A 25,000-nucleotide genomic window follows, 5' to 3' on the forward strand; every position below is an offset into this window, starting at 1 on the left:
ATATATATATATATATATATATATATATATATATATATATATATATATATATATATATATATATATATATATATATATATATATATATATATATATATATATATATATATATATATATATATATATATATATATATATATATATATATATATATATATATATATATATATATATATATATATATATATATATATATATATATATATATATATATATATATATATATATATATATATATATATATATATATATATATATATATATATATATATATATATATATATATATATATATATATATATATATATATATATATATATATATATATATATATATATATATATATATATATATATATATATATATATATATATATATATATATATATATATATATATATATATATATATATATATATATATATATATATATATATATATATATATATATATATATATATATATATATATATATATATATATATATATATATATATATATATATATATATATATATATATATATATATATATATATATATATATATATATATATATATATATATATATATATATATATATATATATATATATATATATATATATATATATATATATATATATATATATATATATATATATATATATATATATATATATATATATATATATATATATATATATATATATATATATATATATATATATATATATATATATATATATATATATATATATATATATATATATATATATATATATATATATATATATATATATATATATATATATATATATATATATATATATATATATATATATATATATATATATATATATATATATATATATATATATATATATATATATATATATATATATATATATATATATATATATATATATATATATATATATATATATATATATATATATATATATATATATATATATATATATATATATATATATATATATATATATATATATATATATATATATATATATATATATATATATATATATATATATATATATATATATATATATATATATATATATATATATATATATATATATATATATATATATATATATATATATATATATATATATATATATATATATATATATATATATATATATATATATATATATATATATATATATATATATATATATATATATATATATATATATATATATATATTGATAAAAAATCAATTTCGCTCAATGCTGTAACTTTTGTTGGTTGGATATGACTGATTAACAGACCCACACCCATACTTGAACCCACACCCACATCCAAACACACACACGCACACATCTCTCACTCTCTCTCTCTCTCTCTCTCTCTCTCTCTCTCTCTCTCTCTCTATATATATATATATATATATATATATATATATATATATATATATATATATATATATATATTGTGAGGGCCAGCGCATTATTTCCCCTTTATTTAATTATATTATATGTGTAGCCTCTGGCCCAAGCACAGGCTGTCGCGGTTCCGTTGTGCGGCCAAAACCCCTCTCTTTATTTCCACCATTTTGTGCGCCTGCGAGCTTTACATTAGTAACCAGCCAGCCTTCAGCGGAGGTAGACACGAGCGCTCTTGATTTCTGGCACAGGGTGGAGACACGTGTTGCTGGGCTGTTCTTGTTACTCACTAGTCATCGGTCTGGGAGTTGTGCCCTCCTGTTGAGTAGCTGGCTCCCTACTGGGTAGACCGTGGCTGTGTAGGACAACGGGCTTCTTGCTCTGGGAGGGGTGTAGTGAGTTTGGCTACATTTCTCGTGCGTCCGTCCTTTATTGTGGCGGCGCGGAGAGACACGTTGTCTCGTCTTGTTTGTTTGTTGGTAGCCGTGGTCACCAGTATGTTTAGGGAGGGGGCAGCTGTGTGCCCCTACCATCTGTTGTGTAGTATCAGTAGTATACTGTGTATAATAACAAACCAGTCTTCAGCGGAGGTAGAAACGTGCGCTCTTGGTTTCTGGCACAGGGTGGAGACACGTGTTGCTGGGCTGTTCTTGTTACTCGCTAGTCATTGGTCTGGGAGTTGTGTTCTCCTGTTGAGTAACTGGCTTGCTACTGGGTAGACCGTGGCTGTGTAGGACAACAGGCTTGTTGGCGTGAGGAAAGTGTAGCCGGTTGGGGCTGCATTTACTGTTGTGCGTTCGTCCACTCGGGTGTGGCGACGCGGAGGGACGCGTTATTGTTTCATCCCGTTGTTGCTGTTTGTGGCTGTGGTCACCAGTGGGGTTTGTTGGGTGGCTGTGTGCCCCCACGACCTTTTGTATACTTTCAGTAGTAAACTGTATTGTAGTGGTAGTAGCCACGCACACTATTGAATGCTGAGAGGCTTCATGTCGGCCAGTAGTGCGTAGTTGTCGTCCGCCAGACTTGTCTGCGACGAGTGGATAGTGGGTGTCACCAGTAGGAGGTGTCTGGGCTTGTGTGTACATACCGGATATGTTGTACACCTCATATATTGCAGTAGTAGTAGGCCAGGGATGTCAGTCTAACAGGTGTTAGTAAGCACTTGTTGTAGTAGGATAGTATAGTAATATATATATATATATATATATATATATATGCGTGTGTTGTCCCAGTTTATGAGTATCACAGGCTGTGGACAAGGCGTGTGAAGAGGCATTAATACTTCATAGAGAAGTGGGTGGAATTGTCCTTGTGGGCAGTTTCTCTAGGGGGTATTAAGGCCTTGCCCTGTTACACATAACATCTACCATTTATAAATTCTACTTGATTGGGTACAGGAGGAAAAAGAGTTGCTGAGGAGATTCCCTTACAGTGGGGGAAATTATACACTGTTAGCGACCTTGAAAGAACCTGAGGGTATAACATAAGTAAACAAAGAACTGACCCGTAATATTCTTAATCTAATACAACACTGTATATTATTTATGATAATATCAATCCAGTAGACATAATCTATTTTGATTTCCAAAAAGCATTTCATACAGTGTCTCAACGTGGATAGAGAACTGGTTGTAAGACCGCAAACAATCAATCATGCGGGGCATACGCCGGGGGGGGGGGGAGGCGTCGCCTCTCGTATCCTATGGCGTTACTCCAGGTGGTCACGCCTCGTGGATCTCCAGGCAGGCTTCCTTCCCGTTCCAAGTAACTCCCAGCAAGAGGCATCGACTTGCCGCAGCCATAAGTTCTGTGGACGTTCCTTTGGCTTCATCTATGTTGGGTTATCCCTTTCGGAGACAACCTGATATGCAGGATCGGCTTCCGAGTTGCGTGCCACATGCCCATATAGTAGCAGTTGGCTTTGACGGACTATGCTGGTAATCGGCATCGAATCAGTCTCACGGAGCAATCGCTGATTTGATACAAAATCGCTGTACCCTATGATCCTGCGAAGGCACCTAGTACCAAAGACATCAATTCGCTTCTTCAGATCGGTGTTCAGAGTCCATATCTCACAACCATAGAGTAAGACAGGGATCACCAGCGAATTAAAAATTAGAATTTTAGTCTGTCTGCACAGGTACCGACAACGCCAAATACTTGTGTTGAGCGATTCCATAACAACGTGGGCCAGGCCAATCCGCCGTACAACTTCCTGGCTCGACCCACCGTCGTTAGATACAAATATCCTCGCCACAGGCATAGAAGGATTGTACTGTTTCATCCTCCAAACACCTGAACCTTGGTCTTGGGCCAGAAAACCTGGAGTCCCAAGGCATTCACCTCCTAATGCAGTGCCTCTAGAGCAATTACCAGAACCTCCAGTGACTCAGCAAAAATTACTCCATCATCGGCTAAAACAAGATCTGTAATCTCAGTATTGCTGACAGATGCTCCACAATGACTTCGATCTACAACTCTGCCTAATATCCAGTTCGTGCAAGTGTTAAAAAGTGATGAAGCAAGTACGTATCCCTGCCTCACTCCCGTATTCACAGGAAAGAAGCTGGACACACCCCTTCCACACTTCACAACACTCACAGTCCCGGAGTAGAGGCCAGTTAATAGACCAATAATCCTTGCAGGAATCCCACGGAGACGCAAGAGATCCCAGAGTGTCTCTTGATGCACTGAATCAAACGCCTTCTTGAGATCGACATAGGCTGCAAGCATCTCGTTGAAACTCACGTCGGCGCTCCACCAGTACGCGAAGCGCTAAGATCCGGTCAGTTGTTGACTTATTGGGCGTGAACCCAGACTTTGACATGATCAACGGAGGGTGCAGTTTCGTCAGTGGGTGGATCAGCATACAACATCTGGAACCCTGCAGTTTGGAGCTGTCTGCTTGGAGGATTCACTGTGAACAGCTGCTCAAAGTACTCAGCCCAACAAGCCATCTGCCCATTTGCGTCCGATAGGAATCGACCATCTGCTGTTCGGATAGTGCTCACCTGAGATGTGGACATAGAGAGGAGCTTCTTCAGGGCACGATAGGCAGATCGGAGGTCATTAGCTTTTAAATGACACTCTACCTCCTCAGTGAGACTCCTGACATACCTCTCCTTGTCTCTCCTCAAGAGAGCTCTAGTCCTACATGACAGAGCCCTGTACTGGTCACAGTTCCCAACAAGTCTGGCGCGTGACTCTCCTCAATACTGTCCAGTGTCTCTATTGAGGCAAAGCCACTCCTTACCAGCCTCAAGCATCTCATGTTTGAAAGTATCCCATAGCTCAACCGGATCCTCAAGGGTGCCTAGCATTTCAAACCGACTGGAGACTGTTACTGCATGCTTCTGGGTACATGTCAAGTCCTTCAGTTTCTCAAGATGAAATACAGTGTGGTCACATCTTGGAGGCTATCTGGACTTGACATGAAGCTTCAGTGTAGCAACAACAAACCTGTGATCAGTCATAAAGAACTCAGCACTCCCTCAAAAAACCTGCAGTTCTGGAGGATCCTCCAACGAGTACTAACAAAGATATAGTCGATCTCCTTCGCTACCCCTCCGGCGTTGCTATACCAAGTCCAGCGGTGCAGCGCTGATCTCTGATCTCTGATATCAAGAACCTGCAATTATCAACCTTCTGAATCTTGCAAGATTCAGAAGGAAAGAGCTGTTGTCGTTCCTGGTACCAGAGCCATGGGAACCAACACATAACTCGTAGCCGGTTCTCTCAGTGCCAATGACAGCATTAAAGTCGCCCAAGACAATTAGTGCATTGCGACAGGGACATTGGCCCAATACAGAGTCGAGTTTGGCGTAGAACATCTCCTCTTCAGTTTCACACATCTCGGTAGGAGCGTATACTGCAACAACAGACATGAAGCCTAGTCTATGCTTCAGCCTTAGTCGCATTATACACTCATCAACGGGAGAAACCTCTTCAACGGACGGCTGCAGTCTGCTGGAGACGCGTATAGCTACCTCCTTGACATGGTGATCATTGCTCATGCCGAACCAATAGTAAATAAAATCCTTGCTACTGGTCTCACCACTGCCAGGCCTCCTTTTCTCAGAGAGTCCCACCATGTCCACCCTCAGCCTACTGAGCTCATCCTATAGATGAGGTAATAGTTGATCCTCTGAGAGACTCAGGACGTTCCAGAAGCCCACACGAAGAACTCTCCGAAGGTTTACCTCAGGAATGGTCCGATGGGCAGGAGTCACATCTGGAACCCTACCGGCATCGTCAAAGTTAGAAATAGGGCGAGGAGATCCTTCCTTCCCTATCAGGAAACAGGGATCTCGCAGGGTTTCCCTTACATCCATCATATAGTTTGGCATGCCCCTCTAGTGCCTTGGCACCCGAGAGGTCTGCACGGTCGGACTCCCCAGCAAAACTGGATCGGGGTCGTGGCTAGAGGCTCTCCTGCGGCTAGAGCCTCGACCCCAACCTCTATCTCCAACTCTGGTGGCGGCTGTGGACCTTTTTTACAGGGAGGAGTTGCAAGCCCCACCCCAACCAACTAAGTCAGCCTTTGGGCAGGACCACTGGTATCCCTGACTGCCCAAAAAAGACAGAAAGGAGGCAGAGACAGCAGAAACAGAAGGGGACTGAGCATTAAGAGGTAGAGGGCACTCACTCCTCGCTTGGATAGAATCCACCCACTACCACAAACAGCACGTAGTAATTCATGGTAAATATTTAATTTGGATGAATATAAGAAGTGGCGTTCCTCAAGGATCAGTTTTAGGAGCTATACTCTTCATAATATATATTAATGCCATAGACGAAGGTATCGTAAGTAAATCAATTAACGAAATTTGCAGATGATACCACCAACCAACCCAGCATCAGATTTTAGAATACAGCATAGAAATTCTCATCAAATTATCCGAAACGTGGCTAATGAACTTTAATTTTGATAACTATCACGTATTAATTATTAATAATACTGTTACGAATGTGTGTATATGTGCATGTGTGTGTTTGCGCGGGCTGGCATTGTGAGTGTTAGCGCGCGGCGCGAGTCAACAGTGTGCAAGCGAGCGCGTGCAAGGTAAGACTGGGAGACGCACTTTCCCGGCATGCTCTGTTAATCTAGACGTGCTGCCTGCTGCTGTGGTCTGTTTTGCCAGCCCCTGGGGACGCCTGTGGAGTGCCTGAGTGCCCTGTGTGTGTGTGTGTGGAGGCTGCCCTGTGATGTACTGTTAACTGAAGACTCAGTAAAGGACTTGAGTAAGCTGGTGTTTCTCTGTCCGGCGGTGCCCGCCACCCACTCCCCATTGTGTGCCTCGTGCTGATGTGCTCCTGTGTGCTCTGGACCCTGACAACGAAGCTGACGCAGCCAGTGAAAGCGGACAACCACGGGTGAGAAGGTAACAGTGGTGTCAGGAGTGAGGATTTAGTGTCCTGTGTTTTATCATGCTTGTGGTTGCTTGTGACTGGTTAGTGTGATGAAGCATGCTGAGGCTAATGGCGGTGGTGGTGAGGCTGAGCCGGGTGAGAGGAAGCCCGACCAGCTCCTGCCCCTCCTGGTGCCGTGGGCGGGGACTGGGGCCTTGTTGGAGCCGCAGGCCTGTGGAGGGCTCCTGGGGGCCCGCCAGCGGCCTCGCGGCCTCTGGGAAACGCGAGTTTGTTGGCGTCAAGTTCCCTGCCATCTTCCCTCGCTTCCCCGTCCGGCATGGCGCGCGCGCTGTCTTTGTCAACTCCACTCTCACCGCCTCGCTCGCCTTTCCTCTGCTTCAAGTCTCGCAAGCCTGCGAGTACGACGGTAAGGTGGCCTGGGAGTTCTATGCTGCCCAGTTTGATCTGCTGGCGGCTGCACAGGGTTGGGACCAGGCTGAGAAGGCCTTGCAGCTGGCCACAGCTCTCAGGGGTCCAGCTATCGAGGTTTTTAGCCACCTCCCGCCAACGCAGCGTGCCTCCTTCCCTGACATTGCTGAGGCACTGCGTCGTCGCTTCGGGCACCGCCACCAGGCTGAGGTGTATCGTGCCCAGCTGAAGAAGAGGACGAGGCAGAGGGGCGAGACGCTGTCCCAGCTGGCCCACGACGTAGAGGCACTGGTGAGAAGGGCGTACCGAACGGCTGGTGAGGAAATGGTCACCATGTTGGCGCGTGATGCCTTCCTGGATGCCTTGGTGGACCACCAGCTGCAGATTTATGTGAGGCAGGCACACCCAGCTGACGTGCAAGTGGCTTTGGCTCGTGCAATGGAGTTTGAGGCCTTCATACTGACCGCGAACTCCCTGTCTACCTTCGCCCGGCCCCGCAGTGACGTGAGAGGACGCAAGGCTCAAGTGAAGAGGAGGCCAGCGTCACGTGCGGCGAGCCCGGGAGCTTTCTGCGGGCGGTGCTGACGGTGCGATGAGAAGGGACACGTGAGGGCCCGGTGCCCGAGGGAGCGAAGGGCGAGCTCTCTCGAGCGGCCTGATCGTGTCGCTTTTCAGCCTTGCTGCGAGGACTGCGGCGGGGCTGGACACCGCTCCAGCGCTTGACCCAGCCCGAAGGAAGTAGTGTCAGTGGGAAACGACTACAGGCTGAAGGCAGGGGCCGCCTCTCAGCCGGCCAAAACTCCAGTGCGCCGGCTTGTGTGAAGCCAGACTCGCCTCAACAGCTGTGTGGCGTAACGGGGGACTACATGTCGCTGCAGGGTCCGGTGAATGCTCGTGTGCGTGTAGGTGGTGTTGAGGAAGACATGTCGGTCTTCGTCGCTGACCTGGACGAGGAGTGTTTACTGGGATACGACTACCTGACGAGGATGGACGCCTTTGTTGACTTCAGGCAGAAGAGAATGACGGTACGTGGCCATGACGTGCCTTTCCTTCGTGAAGTCAGGCGTGCCGAGGTAGTTACCACGAAGCAACTGAGGCTGCCCCCACGCACCGAGGCCCGCGTTCAGTGCCGTTTAACACGTGTGATGAAGGATGCCGAGGGTCTGGTGAGTGACCTGCGGCTGGCTGACGGTGTAGCACTTGGAAGGAGCCTCGTAGGAGCGGGGGGAGGAGTTAGTCACTGTGTTACTGGCTAACTTCTCTGACAAGGCTCGAAATATACCCGCCGGCACGCCGGTTGGGGCGTGTGAAGAGGTGCAGCGGACCAAGGCGCGGCGACAGGGAGAGCGGCCGCGTGTGGCGGGCCCGCTGCCGGGCTTCCTGGAGGACCTGGCGCAGCGGAGCGCCACCCACCTAACGGAAGCGCAGACGGAGCGGATGTGTGAAACCCTTAGTCGCCATGCTGATGTGTTCAGTCAGGGTGACTTGGATCTGGGCCGCACGTCGCTTGTCAAGCACACCATCAACACCGGAACGAGTGCGCCCATCAAGTGCCCGCCTCGTCGTGTTGCACCGGCCCGCCGTGAAGAGATGCAGAACACAGTCAATGACCTGGAGGCGCAAGGGGTGATAGAACGGTCAGACAGTCCGTGGTCGTCACCTGTAGTCCTGGTGAAGAAGAAGGATGGCTCACAGCGCTTCTGTGTAGACTACCGAGCGCTGAATGACGTGACTGTGAAGGATTCTTACCCCCTGCCGAGGATTGACGACACGCTGGACGCTCTGGTGGGGGCCCGCTGGTTCTCCACCCTGGATCTGAAGTTGGGCTATCACCAGGTGGAGATGGCGGATGAGGACAAGCCAAAAACAGCCTTCTCGTTCGGGCAAGGCTTGTAGCAGTTCAACGTCATGACCTGCGGCCTCTGCAATGCCCCTGGCTGTTTTGAGCGCCTCATGGAACGGGTGCTGGACGGACTGCAGTGGAAGACGGCCCTTATATACCTGGACGACGTTATCGTGTTCGGGGGCACCTTCGAACAGGAGCTGACGCGGCTGGAGGAAGTTCTGCAGCGCCTGAGGAAGGCTAATCTCAAGCTCAGCACGAAGAAGTGCTTCCTGTTCTAGCGTGAGGTGCCATTACTGGGGCACGTGGAGAGCCAGGAGGGCGTGCGCACGGACCAGCAGAAGGTGGCGGCAGTGGCAGACTGGCCGGTGCCTTGCAGTGTGGCTGAGGTGCGAAGTTACCTGGGCCTGTGCACCTATTACCGCCGCTTCGTGCCTGACTTCGCCACAGTGGCTGCCCTTCTGCACCGCCTCACCAGAAAATGAGCACACTACCAGTGGGACGAGGCATGTCAGGCCGCGTTCGAGGGCCTGAAGAAGGCGCTGAAGGCCCTATACCGTCGTGGCCGTGCCACGGGCGTTGGTAATGCACGCGGACCGCTTGTGGCGCTACCACGGCCCTGGTCGCTTCTCCTGGGGTTCAGATGAGCCCGAGGAGGAAGGAAGTACCGAAGATGTCCCGGAAGCGATGGAGGAAATCCCCAAGGAGGTTGAGGAGGCAGTGGGCGGTGATGCAGGTGACAGCCAGCTGGTGGTGGAGACTGCTGCTCGCCCTGTCCGTCACCGCCGGCCTCCTGTGTATCTGAGAGATTTTAAACTGTCTTGAATGTTCTAGTTTATTTTGTATGCATTTTGCCTTTCTGTTTTATAGTGTGAGGAAGGTCGGGTGGACCTTTTTGTAAGGGGGGGCAGTTGTTACGAATGTGTGTGTATGTGCATATGTGTGTTTGCGCGGGCTGGCATTGTGAGTGTTAGCGCGCGGCGCTAGTCAGCAGTCTGCAAGCGAGCGCGTGCAAGGCAAGACTGGGAGACGCACGTTCCCGGCACGCTCTGTTAATCTAGACGTGCTGCCTGCTGCTGTGGTCTGTTGTGCCCGCCCCTGGGGACGCCTGTGGAGTGCCTGAGTGCCCTGTGTGTGTGTGTGTGTGGAGGCTGCCCTGTGATGTACTGTGAACTGAGGACTCAGTAACGGACGTGAGTAAGCTGGTGTTTCTCTGTCCGGCGGTGCCCGCCACCCACCCCCTATTGTGTGCCTCGTGCTGATGTGCTTCTGTATGCTCTGGACCCTGACAACGAAGCTGGCGCAGCCAGTGAAAGCGGACAACCACGGGTAAGAAGGTAACACCACTCCACAAGAAAATCATAAAATGCGTAATACCTTATCAAAAATGTGGCTATTGTATAAGACTTTCACATTTAATTGTCAGCAAATCTTAAACCAGGTATGAACTGCAATGGTCATTCAAATTGTAAATAAACTATTAGATCTCATAGGCAAATCATACGCTTTCATATCAGAGAAAACAATCCTGACTTTGTAGAACCTACTTATACGTTCTAATCTTGAATATAATGTCCTATTTTTTCACCCTACTACAAAACAGATATTGAGAAACTAGAAGAACACAGCGCAGAGTAAAAATAATTAGCCTATGGCCTCGCAAAAACCCTATGAGGAACACCTTAAATAACTAAATCTATTTTCCTTAAAAAAAAAAACAGAGATTGAGAGGAGACCTGATATTACTTTACAAAATAGTTAGAGGTTTTACAAATATGAGTCATGAACTTTATTTAACATTCATTCAATCAGATATTACAAGAAAAAATGACTTCAAACTAAAAGATAATTGATATAAAACATATGAAACCATTTTTTTTTCTTTAATCGTGCAATAAGTATCTGGAACTGTCTTCATTTAAGCGATATTAACTATAATACCTTCAATTTATCTAAAAACTGTCTTCACGAGTACCTAGAGACTAATCTCCAGTTGTCATTGTTCATGTCATAATGAAAAACACGTTCATATAACATTATCTGTTATCATTAACGAAAAGAAAATTAATCAGATAAAAGAGACCTCAGTGATGGCTAAGTTCCTTGGTGACTTAATGCTGTTGCTGAGCCCGTCACAGTAATGGCAATAGGATTCGAGTTTTTGCTGAGCAACTAACCCATCACTATAGTCATCTAATGAAAATGCATCTTAAGGCGTTTACAGTAGCAGCGCGGCTGAGGGCAAACGGAGTCAAACGGAGGCAAGTTTTCGCAAACGCGAGCAAACGCCTTTCCAAAGCGTTTGCTCTCGTTTGGCAAACGCTTTTTAGCCAATCAGCGTGGAGCAACCCCATCAACCTCATGGAATGAGATCAAGAAGGAGTTACATTTCGAATAAAACTGAATAGTTAGACGTATGTTAGGCCATAGAAGTGGGTACTGTAGATGTAGATTTACGTTTACATATTGTGCGGCATACTGGAGAGAACCGATATAAAAAATACGGCGTGAAATAAATTAAGGAGCTGGTGGTAGCTGGTGACATGTCGCATCTATCCGTCCCTGTTGTGGGTGTTGTCCGATTCCATACTTCTAGTCGTGACTTCGATACAATAATGGAGTTACTTTTCTATTATTAGGTGAAAAAATGATAATATTTTTGCAAATCCTTATATCATAAAGTAATGAATGATGGTAAAAATAGATTATCTGCTAATTATTGACGTAATTCAACTATATAGGCGTCAGAAAACCGCAGCCATACATCTACAATGGAACACCTTCAAAACAAGCCCGCGTAGATCAAACCACTTCCAGGACTGAAGACCTGTTGTTTTTGATGAGTATTGCGCTGCTCGGCCCTCGGCATATACAAATGATGAAACACTAGTGACCTATAATACTTCCCATCAAGGAATAAATCTCCAAACTCTTCCACTATGCTGCTGTGTTTACGTCTTGACCACAGCGCTAGCTCAGGCGACTGATGTGTACGATAACTTCTCCCAGGGATTGAGATCACAGTGACACGGTCGTCTGGCACCACCGACGGTGTCCTCAGCACTGTCCTGTTCAGCGTGAAGTCAAACATGTTTGGCCTTGCGGTGACGCTACTGAAAACGCCTTAGATTCAATCACATTCATACGAGCGGAAGCGCCACATCAGATGACACTAACACAAATATTAAGAATGTAGATTAGATGTGGTAGAAATAGTGTTATGCTTTCCTTCCCGCATTAATAGTTAGAGTAGAATAGTCAGCCAAACAGCTAAGTCAGGACCTCAGAGTCTGTTGCTGCATGGACTTCCTTTGTATATTTCTTTGTATATTTCTCCTCCTCTTCCTCCTCCTCCTCCTCCTCCTCCTCCTCCTCCTCCTCCTCCTCCTCCTCCTTTTCCTCTTCCTTCTCCTCCTTTTTTTTTTCCTTCTCCTTTATTTTTTACCTTTACAATATCATTGCGTCTATTACCTTTATATTCTTTTCCATAATTTTTACACTTAATATCGTTTTCGTTTATGCAACTGTGGCATTGTTTTCTCTCTCTCTCTCTCTCTCTCTCTCTCTCTCTCTCTCTCTCTCTCTCTCTCTCACCTGGAATCTCGATATCTGTAACTTGCAATCCTGACTCGAATTGCTTGGAGAGGAGGTGGAAGAGGAGGAGGAGATGATAATGGCAAAGGAGAGAGAGAGAGAGAGAGAGAGAGAGAGAGAGAGAGAGAGAGAGAGAGAGATGACTTACTGATCCCATAAAATTTAAAAAAAGAAAGATCAAGAGAAAACAAGGATGAACCCATCTCTCTCTCTCTCTCTGAATGTCCACACGACCTGCTTCATCTCAACGATTATTCATTGTCTAGAAAATTTTTGCATCATTCGAAAGAATTTCATGAGTCTTCAAACGACAAAAAATAATACGATAGAATTTTTTTTTCTTTAGTATTTTTTTCTACGTTATGGACTATAGCGCCTGTAGGTATACTTGAAGAGTATATGTGGGAAGCTTCCGCCCATTAGTGGCGCAGGCAATTTTATTTATAGTGGTACCCATATTAGGGCCCATATCACCACCCAAGCGCATCTTTGGTGTAACCACCTGGAACCTGGCTATCATGGTGATATGTAGGTAATTTTAAACCACTCGGCAAATGACATAGCTTCAATTACAGTTACAAAAGAAATTTCTTGCCAAGTTCGATAATCACTTTTTTTTCGGATAACACAATATGTTTTAAGGGAACGAAGTATGTGAATGGCATTCACTTATTTAGATGTTATGTTGCTAAAACTCACAAGAATTTTTTAAAGGTCAAAAAATATTCCTAACAAAATTTGGATTGTGAAAGGACCGTTACAGCATGTTATATTTTGTTTGAAAAGAAAAATAAATAAACATGTAAGAAATCTGACGAACACGAAAATTTTTAAATATAATTTTTCGCGAGTGTTTCATGGTGAATATTATGAAATTTAGTAGTAGAAGTAATAGTATTTGTTGTAGTGATAGTAGTAGTAGTAGTAGTAGTAGTAGTAGTAGTAGTAGTAGTAGTAGTAGTAGTAGTAGTAGGAGTAGTAATAGTAGTAGTAGTAGTAGTAGTAGTAGTAATAGTAGTAGTAGTAGTAGTAGTAGTAGTAGTAAAAGTAGTAGTAATACTATAGTAGAAATTATAGTACTGTACTACTAATAATAGTAATAGTAATAATAACAATAACAATAACAATAATAATAATAATAATAATAATGATAATGATAATGATAATAATAATAATAATAATAATAATAATAATGATAATAATAGTAATAATAATAATAACAATAATAATAATAACAATAACAATAACAATGATAATAATAAAAATAACAATAAAAATGATAATAATAATAATTATTATTATTATTATTATAATAATAATAATAATAATAATAATAATAATAATAATAATAATTAATAATAGCAATGATAATAATAACAATAATAATAATAATAATAATAATAATAATAATAATAATAATAATAACGATAATGATAATAATAATAATAATAATAATAATAATAATAATAATAATAATAGTAATAATAATAATAATAATAATAATAATAATAATAATAATAATAATAACTAAAGTTTGTGCGGCTCCAGAAGAAAATGTGCAGTGTGTGTGTGTGTGTGTGTGTGTGTGTGTGTGTGTGTGTGTGTGTGTGTGTGTGTATACCTGCAGAGGGTGTCCCTGTGCATATTTGACATTTGACTAGGGTCACCACACACACACACACACACACACACACACACACACCGCGTAGTGTAGTGTTTAGCACGCTCGACTCAATTGAGAGGACCGGGTTCGAGTCGGGGAAAGCGGCGAGGCAAATGGGTAAGCCTCTTAATGTGTGGCCCCTGTTCACCTAGCAGTAAACAGGTACGGGATGTAACTCGAGGGGTTGTGGCCTCGCTTTCCCGGTGTGTGTTGTGTGTGATGTGGTCTCAGTCCTATCCGAAGATCGGTCTATGAGCTCTGAGCTCGTTCCATAATGGGGAAGACTTGCTGGGTGACCAGCAGACAACCGAGGAGGTGAATTACACACACACACACACACACCGCGTAGTGTAGTAGTTAGCACGCTCGGCTCACAACCAAAATGGCCCGAGTTCGAATCCCGGGTTGGGCGAGGCAAATAGGCAAGTCTCTTAATGTGTAACCCCTGTTCACCTAGCAGTAAATAGGTACGGGATGTAACTTGAGGGGTTGTGGCCTCACTTTCCCGGTGTGTGGAGTGAGTTGTGGTCTCAGTCCTACCCGAAGATCGGTCTATGAGTTCTGAGCTCACTCCGTAATGGGGAAGGCTGGCTGGGTGACCAGCAGACGACCGTGGTGAATTACACACACACACACACACACACACACACACACACACACACAGGGCCTTAATAAAAGAAATAAGTTGTACTCTATTAAATTTTGTTCCTTTTGTTCCGTGATAGTGTTTTTTTTTTTTTCAATTAGCACACATTTCCTCTGTATTCTTATATATGTGGTGGCGTCAGAATTATTATAATATGTAAGTAATACTAGGTTTCTTGCACTCGCCGTTTGCAATTTTTTTTTTTTCTTTGTCTTTCTTTCCTTCCGTTTCTTTTCTTTGTTCTCTCTCTCTCTCTCTCTCTCTCTCTCTCTCTCTCTCTCTCTCTCTCTCTCTCTCTCTCTCTCTCTCTCTCTCTCTCTCTCTCTCTCTCTCTCTCTCTCTCTCTCTCTCTCTCTCTCTCTCTCTCTCTCTCTCTCTCTCTCTCTCTCTCTCTCTCTCACACACACACACACACAGTTCCCCCTCGCATCCTTGGACCCTCCACGGTGTTAAAGTGGATATGACCAATACACGTGTGATTTGTTTAGGTTTGTTTCGCGTCCTGTCATCAAAATGGGTGTCACCGAACAGCTAACGCCGTTAGTCACTCCCTTTCTCTAACTCTCATTCTCCCCCTCCCACTCACACACACACACACACACACACACACACACACACACACACGGCCCGGTAACTCAGTGGTTAGAGCGCTGGCTTCACAAGCCAGAGGACCGGGGTTCGATTCTCCGGCCGGGTGGAGATATTTGGCTGTGTCTCCTTTCACGTGTAGCCCTTGTTCACCTAGCAGTGAGTAGGTACCGAATGTAAATCGAGGAGTTGTGACCTTGTTGTCCCGGTGTGTGGTGTGTGCCTGGTCTCAGGCCTATCCGAAGATCGGAAATAATGAGCTCCGAGCTCGTTCCGTAGGGTAACGTCTGGCTGTCTCTTCAGAGACTGCAGCAGATCAAACAGTGAATTACACACACACACACACACACACACACACACACACACACAGCACGCACCACGCACGTACGCACGCACGCACGCACACACACACACACACACACACACACACACACACAAAACACACACAGACTCTCTTTATCTCACTCTCTTCCTCCAGTGACCCGATCAGTTGAATATTCCGTCTGATTTGTTTTTGTTTGTCGCTCTAAACTGGATTCTGGACTTTAGTACCTATGTCACCTCCTTGAAATATCTCTCCCATACGAAGGCGATTCATGCAAGTGTAATACGGAAAGTCTTTCAAGTCACAATTATGTAGTAATCCCATTAGTCAAATATATTAGATAAGGAAACTTTTCAACCCTTTGATTGGCTTTTTTTTTTATCTATACCTATTAATTACCAGTTACTTTACTTGTTTCACTAGCGCACACAATCTTTGAAATAGTAAAAGTTGCAAAATATATTTTTTTTTCGTGTATAATTTTCTTCTAGATGCTTATTAAGATTTCCTACATTGCTTATGGTAGTGATAAGTTTTGGTGTTGCAATGAAAGGTTAATGTCACGTATTTTTTCTTTTACTTATAATCTCTTAAATACGAGGCTTCTTATCCATTCAGCGCAGCATTCGTGGTCCATTGCCCTTGTTATACCAAACCATTTGAATGCCGTCCTTAACAATTCCCTTTTCCTCACTGTATGTAATTCCTCCATGGATTTTTTTTTTTTTTTTCGTGCTTGTATTGGAAAATACAGCAGATCATTGGTTGAAAATGTCTAGCGAGAGCTGAGTAAGAGTGGGGCAGGATATGCTTTTAAAGCCTGACGATGCTGACAGGGCAACTGTGTCTCATCTTTGATCTAAAACTGAATCAGAGAGAGAGAGAGAGAGAGAGAGAGAGAGAGAGAGAGAGAGAGACTGAATCAGAGAGAGAGAGAGAGAGAGAGAGAGAGAGAGAGAGAGAGAGAGAGAGAGAGAGAGAGAGAGAGAGATTTAATTATGTGCCGTGATAGCACGACAGTGTATGAAATGATGTCATCAGCATGGTTTGTAGGAACAGAAAACCATTTCTGTGTATCTTTGCCACTTGTGTTCTTACATCACTGTCACACTGCTTGCAATTCTTTTCACTCTCCGATCAGAGACGATCAGCTATATTGTTATTATAAAATTTATAATAATAATATTAGTATCAAGAGAGAAACCTGTTCACTGGAGAAAAATCAAAGCAATTTAGGAGATAGCTGATCGTCTCTGATCGGAGAGTGAAAAGAATTGCAAGCAGTGTGACAGTGATGTAAGAACACATGCGGCAAAGATACACAGAAATGGTTTTCTGTTCCTACAAAACATGCTGATGACATCATATCATACACTGACACATACACTGATTATTTTACTGTTATTGTGTAAGTGGAACAGATTGATATATGTAATCACGTTATTGTTAGTAGAATCCAATAAATTGATATTATAATTTACATAATTAATTTTCAATTTTATTTAATTATAATTTTTATTATTTTATTATGTCATTCAATTAAATTTTTATCAATTAAAGTTAATCATTTATTATTTGTTAATTTAGTATAATTCATTATTATTTAATAATAACGAATTATTATTTAATTCATTATTATTCAATAGTAATGATTATTTAATTCATTACTATTTAATAATTAGTATAATTCATTGTTATTTAATAATAATGAATTATACTAAATTAATTAATAATAAATTATTAATTTCAATTAATAGAAATTAAATTAAATTAAATAATGAAATAATAAAAATGAAATCTAAATAAAATTGTTAATAAATTACAATAGGTTATAAATTATTATATAAATTATAATGTCAATTTATTGCATTCTGCTAACAATAACGTGATTACATATATCAATCTATTCTTCGATGGAACTCAGCCTCCATCTCTGAGACCTTCGTAACGAAGACCTCGAGGATAGGAAAATTAACACACCCACCCGAAACCGTAGGGAAAGCAGCCATCTCCACGTAAACAAGCCAACAGATCACACACCACTAATGGAGACTCATCGCCTCTATCAGAGACACGTCTGACCACTAGGAAGGTTGACCTGAGACTGAGAAAGGTTGACCTGGGACTGGAAGGTTGACCTGAGACTGAGCTTACTGGATGAAACAGTCCGTCCGTGCGTGTGGCGAGGACATTGAGATCTCGGAAAACTTTACATACCTTGGTAGTGTAGTGCGTAACGACGGTGGGTCGAGCCAGGAAGTTGTACAGCGGATTTGCCTGGCCCACGGTGTTATGGACTCGCTCAACACGAGTATTTGGCGTTGTCGGTACCTGAAGATTCGGATCATCAAGTCGCTGGTGATCCCTGTTTTACTCTATGGTTGTGAAACATGGACGCTGAACACCAAACTAAAGAGGCGAAGTGATGTCTTTGGTACTAGATGCCTTCGCAGTATCATGAGGTACCGCTGGTAGGACTTTGTGTCAAATCAGCGTTTGTTCCGTGAAACTGATTCGAGGCCGATTACCAGTATAGTCCGTCAACACCAACTGGGACTATATGGGCATGTGGCACGCTACCCGGAAGCCGATCCTGTATACCGGGTAGTCTCCAAAAGGGATAACCCAGCATGGAGGAGACCTAGGGGATGTCCACAGAACTCATGGTCACGGCAAGTCGATGCCTCTTGCTGGGAGTTACATGGCACAAGAATGGAGCCAGCATGGAGACTCGTGAGGCGTGACCGGCTGGAGTAGCGCCATAGGGTAGGCGAGGCGACGGTAATTGATTGATTGTACATTATTATTATTATTATTATTTCATTATTTCAGGACTCGCTGGATCAGGGAGTGGTGCCTTATAAATGGAAAGAATCTGAAGTGAAACCTATTGCAAAAACTAACTACCCAAAAGATCACAAAGACTTCAGACCTGTAGTACTAACATCTAATATTATGAAATGTTTAGAAAGCATTGTGAAAAACTATATCTGTGGGAAAACAAATAATTTAAAAGACCCTATGCAATTTGCTTACTGTAATAATAGAAGTGTACAGGATGCAACACTTGTACTATTAAATGATATCAATAAGCATTTAGACAAGCCCAAATCACAAATTAGAGCACTGTACATCGATTTTAGTTCAGCATTTAATACAATGCAACCTCATATTTTGCTCAATAAAATGCTAGAAATGGGTGTAAATAGAAATATTTTAAGATGGATTTTTAGCTTTTTAACCCAGAGACCACAATATACCAATGTAAATAATGTTAAGTCTAATGTGATAGTCACCAACACAGGAGCCCCCCAAGGTTGTGTATTGTCCCCAGTTCTTTTCACCTTGTATACAGATGATTGTAGAAGTGAAATTGATGATTGTACTATTATAAAATATGCTGACGATACAGTTATCTTAGGAAAAATTGTAAATGATAATTATGAAGGTTATCTAACTCAAGTTAAAAAATTCGTTGACTGGAGTAAACAAAATTTTTTGGAGCTTAATGTAAAGAAAACGAAAGAGATGATATTTGATTTTAGAACTAAAAATAAATACGTACCAGACCTATTAACAATTGAAGAAGAAAACGTAGAAAGAGTTAATCAGTATAAATATTTGGGCTTTATGATTGATGACCAGTTGAAGGGAAGTGTCAATACAGATATGGTGTCAAGGAAATGTAACCAAAGATTACACTTTGTACGTATCTTAAGTAACCTACATGTAGATAAAATGGTCATTAGCCTATTTTACAAATCAATTTTAGAATCAGTTTTAAACTTTTCAATCACTGCCTGGTATGGAAAACTTACTTGCAAAGATAAAAAGAAGTTGGGAAGGATTATTAAAAAAGCAAGAAAACTAGGTGCAGAGACCACATCATTAGATAAGCTTTATCAAATAGGTACAATGAAACAAGTAGACAGAATGATGAAAGATGCAACCCATCCGCTACATAATTGTTACACACATCTTAAATCTGGAAGAAGGTTAGCACTGCCCATGATGCGTACTGATAGATACAGAAAGTCATTTGTACCTAAAAGCATTCTGCTTTTCAATCATCTATCATCACTATAACTTCTAGCTTTAAGTTGTCATGATAACTGTAGGTGATGATTCATGATAGGGATAGTGACAACTTGATATCACATGTATATTATAACAATGTTACATTTTATACAAAATAACCTATGCAATGTTTCTTGTTAATATTTTATGTTTCCTGTTTCTCTGGTTTTATCTATTTTTTTAATGTGTATACAACTACTAAGAAGCTCTAATGCCAAAATGAATTTCATTTTGTATTACATTTTGTAAAACAATTTGACGAATAAAGCATCTTATCTTATCTTATCTTAATATAAACTATACTATTTATCATACAAAATTGTCATGATAATCAACCTATCTACACTAGCTCGTGGGGGTAAATTGCGGCGCCACCACATAGTGTGATATAATACATGTAATGCGTGGGTGTCGCATGCGACCGCGCCGCACCGACGCCGCCGCACAGAGTGACACCGGCCTAAGCAGATTCAAGTAGCCTAGCGAAAAGTGATTCCTGTATTCATAAAAGGCGAAAAATCTAATCTTGCTAATTACAGACCCATATCTATTCTTCCAAGTGTCAGTACGATATTCGAAAAAGTCTTTGCCATTTGACTGGATTACTTTCCAAAATTTTCACTTTTTGATGGACTCGCATTATGGTTTCAAACCCAATGAACTAGATAATTATAGAAATAACCAGAGTATCTATGGCACTTTAGACTATAACAAAAGTCAAATAACAGTATTCTGTGACTTACGTAAAGCCTTTGAATATATCACATGATATCTTACTCCATGAACTAAGTATCCAGGTATATACGATATTATAGGGAAAGCTCATGAATTATTAAAGTTGTTTATCATATAGAAGGCAGTTCACAATATACCAAAATGCGTCATCTTCTTATATGAATATTACTTTTGGTATTTCACAAGAGTCAATTTTGGGACCGATACTGATTTTGATGTAGGAGAGTAGCTAATATCATCTCGACAAGTGACAAATAAAAAATTTTCGTTGTGTGCAGACACCACAATACGTTCAGGAGCACAACATTAAATAAACTATATTAACTTTAAATAATGAACTAGATAAAGTGTCAAATTAAATGAAAAATAATTAATCAATATTAAATGTTGCAAAAACTTCTTATGGGGTGGTTTGTCCTACAAACTCAAATTTAGATAACGTTAATATCAAAATTCATGATAATTCACTTATAAGAGTAAATCATATAAAAAGTTCTAGGAGCAATTATAGTTGAGAGCTTAACATGGAAACCACACATAAACCAACTATGTATTAGATTATCACAAATAACTAGGGTCATGCACAAAATCAGCAAAATTTAAACAATGATTGGCTGAGATAGATATACAACTCAACTGCATATCAACATTTATTATATTCTTCAGCAGCTTTGGGGAATGGGCACACAAAATTCAAATAGTTTTTTTTTCACAGAAAAATCACTATTCGAGCTACAGTATGCTACTCAAGTCAAGATATGAGCAAACTGTTCTTTTTTTTCCCCACTAGAACTACTTAAACTCACGTTATCATAATATATATATATATATATATATATATATATATATATATATATATATATATATATATATATATATATATATATCACTATTCACTATAAATATGATATCACTATTCGAGTTACAGTATGCTACTCAAGTCAAGATATGAGCAAACTGATCTTTTTTTTCCCCACTAGAACTGCTTAAACTCATCGTTATATATATATATATATATATATATATATATATATATATATATATATATATATATATATATATATATATATATATATATATATATATATATATATTGTGAGGGCCAGCGCATTATTTCCCCTTTATTTAATTATATTATATGTATAGCCTCTGGCCCAAGCGCGGGCTGTCGCTGTTGCGTTGTGCGGCCAAACTTCTTTGTTTCCACCATTTTGTGCGCCTGCGAGCTTCACATTAGTACAGAGGCAGTCTTCAGCGGAGGTAGACACGTGCGCTCTTGGTTTCTAGCACAGGGTGGAGACACGTGTTGCTGGGCTGTTCTTGTTACTCGCTAGTCATTGGTCTGGGAGTTGTGCCCTCCTGTTGAGTAGCTGGCTTGCTACTCGGTACACCGTGACTGTTAGAGCAACGGGCTTGTTGCTCTAGGAGAGGTGTAGTAAGTTTGGCTACATTTCTCGTGCGTCCGTCCTGTATTGTGGCGGCAACGCGGAGGAGACATACGTTTTGTCTCGTCCTGTTTGTTTTGTTGGTGGCCGTGGTCACCAGTGTGTTTGGTGGGCGGCTGTGTGCCCCCACCATCTGTTGTGTAGTTTCAGTAGTATACTGTTTATAGTACAGAGGTAGCCTTCAGCGGAGATAGACACGCACTCTCGTCGGTCTGGCACAGTGTTAAGGAGATTCGTGTTGCTGGGCTTCTCTTGTTACTCGCTAGTCATTGGTCTGGGAGTTGTGCCCTCCTGTTGAGTAGCTGGCTTGCTACTCGGTAGACCGTGACTGTTAGAGCAACGGGCTTGTTGCTCTAGGAGAGGTGTAGTAAGTTTGGCTGCATTTCTCGTGCGTTCGTCCACTCGTGGTGGGGAGGAGACACGTTTTGTCTCGTCCTGTTTGTTTGTTGGTGGCCGTGGTCACCAGTGGGTTTGGTGGGCGGCTGTGTGCCCCACCATCTGTTGGGTAGTATCAGTAGTATACTGTGTATAGTAACCAGCCAGTCTTCAGCGGAGGTAGACACGCGCGCTCTTGGTTCTGGCACAGAGTGGAGACACGTGTTGCTGGCAGCTGGGCTGTTCTTGTTACTCGCTAGTCACTGGTCTGGGAGTTGTGCCCTCCTGTTGAGTAGCTGGCTTGCTACTGGGTAGACCGTGGCTGTGTAGGACAACGGGCTTGTTGTCCTGAGGAAAGTGTAGCCGGTTGGGGCTGCATTTCCTGTTGTGCGTTCGTCCACTCGGGTGTGGCGACGCGGAGGGACGCGTTATTGTTTCGTCCCGTTGTTGCTGTTGGTGGCTGTGGTCACCAGTGTGTTTTGTTGGGTGGCTGTGTGCCCCACCATCTTTTGTATAGTTTCAGTAGTAAACTGTATTGTAGTGGTAGTAGCCACACACACTATTGAATGCTGAGAGGCTTCATGTCGGCCAGTGGTGCGTAGTTGTCCGTCAGACTTGTCTGCGACGAGTATTTGGACTCGTGTATAGCTGGTGTCACCCGTAGGTGGTGTCTGGGCTTGTGTGTACATCACCGGATGTGCTGTACACATCATATATTGCAGTAGTAGTAGGCCAGGGATGTCAGTCTAACAGGTGTTAGTAAGCACTTGTTGTAGTAGGATAGTATAGTATATATATACCGCGCGCGTTGTTCCCAGTCTGTGAGTTATCACAGTCTGTGGACAAGGCGTGGAGAGGCATTAATACTTCATAGAGAAGTGGGTGGAATTGTCCTTGTGGGCGGTTTCTCTAGGGGGTATTAAGGCCTCACCCTGTTACACATAGCATCTACCATTTATAAATTCTACTTGGTTGGGTACAGGAGGAGAAGGAGTTGCTGAGGAGATTCCCTTACAGTGGGGGGAAATTATACACTGTTGGCGACCTTGAAAGAACCTGAAGGTTACGTCGGCTGCGAGTTATAGTAGTGGGGACTCTGTGGAGTGTTTTATAATCCCCCTTGTACTGACCGTAACAAAGTTGGCGATTTTGCCAATATAACAGTCTAGTGAGCTGTAGCAGCTAACCGCAGCCGGGGGTGAACCGTAACAGTGGCGACCTCGCCAGGATAAACGAAGTGCTTTATAGTGTGTAGTGTTATTGTGTGGGGTATTATTACTTATATTATTTTATTGTTTGTAAGACGAGTCCTGTGAGCACCATGGAGAGAGTTACTGGTCTTTTCACCCCACCAGTGGAGGGTGAGGATGCGAGTGTGAGCCGGCGAGACTCACCACGTGGGTATGATGAGTCAGTGGCCGCGCGGGGTCAGTGAGGACGCATTTACTACGTGTCATGATAACGCACGTGGCGGTCCCAGTGAAGGTGATGTGGGATATATTAGCCCTGGCAGAAGTATCGGAAGCAGGGAAGGCTCCCGACGATCTAGTCCAGCAAGCAGTATTGCTGATAGTGTCCAGTCAGCTGCCAGACTGGAGGAACTGCGATTAAAGCTGGAACTGAGGAAAATGGAGATAGAAGCAGAAGAGAGGCGAGAGTTGAAGAGATTAGCTGCGGAAGAGAGACGAGAAATTCAGAGACTAGCAGCAGAGCAAGAGGCTAGAGAGGCGGAAGAGAGGGCTAGAGAAGCGGAAGAGAGACGAGAGTTAAACAGACTAGCAGCAGAGAAGGAGACTAGAGAGATGGAGATGATGAGATTGGAGATGGAGAGAGAAAGGGCAGATAAAGATAGAGAGTTGGAGTGGGAGAGAACTCGCCATGCAGTAAGTACGCCTGGAGTTGTTGGTAGTGTAGGAGGAGGAGGAGAACAGAGTGTTGAGCGTACGTTAGTTCAAAGTCTCCAGCTAGTCCCCGAATTTGATGAGGCTAAGGTGGCTGAATGGTTTGTCCGCTTCGAGAGGAAAGCCAAGGAGTTTGCTTGGTCTCGAGAGAGATGGGTAGGCTTGGTCGCGAATAAACTCAAGGGAAAAGCCTTGGAAGTTTATGATAAAATGTCAGCTGATGATCTGGATGATTATGAGGAGTTTAAGGCTGACATTTTGCGGGCATATGAGCTGCGACCAGAAGCCTATCGCTTGCAATTCAGAGGAAAGAGGAAGCGAGCAAGTGACTCCTACCTCGAGTGTGCTCGTTCACTGGAGCAAGTGTTTGAGAGATGGGTTGCTAGCGAGGGTGTTGACTCTCTCGAGGCTTTGAAGGAGTTAGTAGTTATGGAGCAGTTTATTGATATTGCTGATAAGGAGCTGGTACCTCTGTTGAGGGAGAAGAGGTTTAGGACCTTGAAGGAGGCTGCTACATGGGCTGATGAATATGTGTTGGCCCACCGTCCTGTGCAGCAGCCTGGGAGTTGGAGTCGTAAGGAAGGTGGTCCTAAGGGAGGCCCAGGGAGTGGTGGCAGTTTTTCCTCGGGCTCTCCAGGCCACT

The 25,000-nt window shown here is 42.4% G+C and overlaps 2 protein-coding genes across 5 annotated transcripts in view; one reads left to right on the plus strand and one right to left on the minus strand.

Annotated features, from left to right (window-relative positions):
- The window catches only part of LOC123513869 (hemicentin-1-like), a 503,630-nt gene that overhangs the window by 428,538 nt on the left and 50,092 nt on the right, over positions 1-25,000 (minus strand). The window lies entirely within an intron of this gene.
- On the plus strand, positions 6,651-7,761 carry LOC123513870. Its single transcript, XM_045271301.1, has one exon. The coding sequence runs from the start codon at positions 6,854-6,856 to the stop codon at positions 7,748-7,750; it is 897 nt and encodes a 298-aa protein (XP_045127236.1). The 5' UTR covers positions 6,651-6,853; the 3' UTR covers positions 7,751-7,761.

Source organism: Portunus trituberculatus, chromosome 37, assembly GCF_017591435.1.
Source record: "Portunus trituberculatus isolate SZX2019 chromosome 37, ASM1759143v1, whole genome shotgun sequence".
NCBI classification, from domain to species: domain Eukaryota; kingdom Metazoa; phylum Arthropoda; class Malacostraca; order Decapoda; family Portunidae; genus Portunus; species Portunus trituberculatus.

Excerpts from the sequence above, each read along its gene's own strand:
- LOC123513870 (XM_045271301.1), top strand. The coding sequence starts at position 6,854 with ATGCTGAGGCTAATGGCGGTGGTGGTGAGGCTGAGCCGGGTGAGAGGA.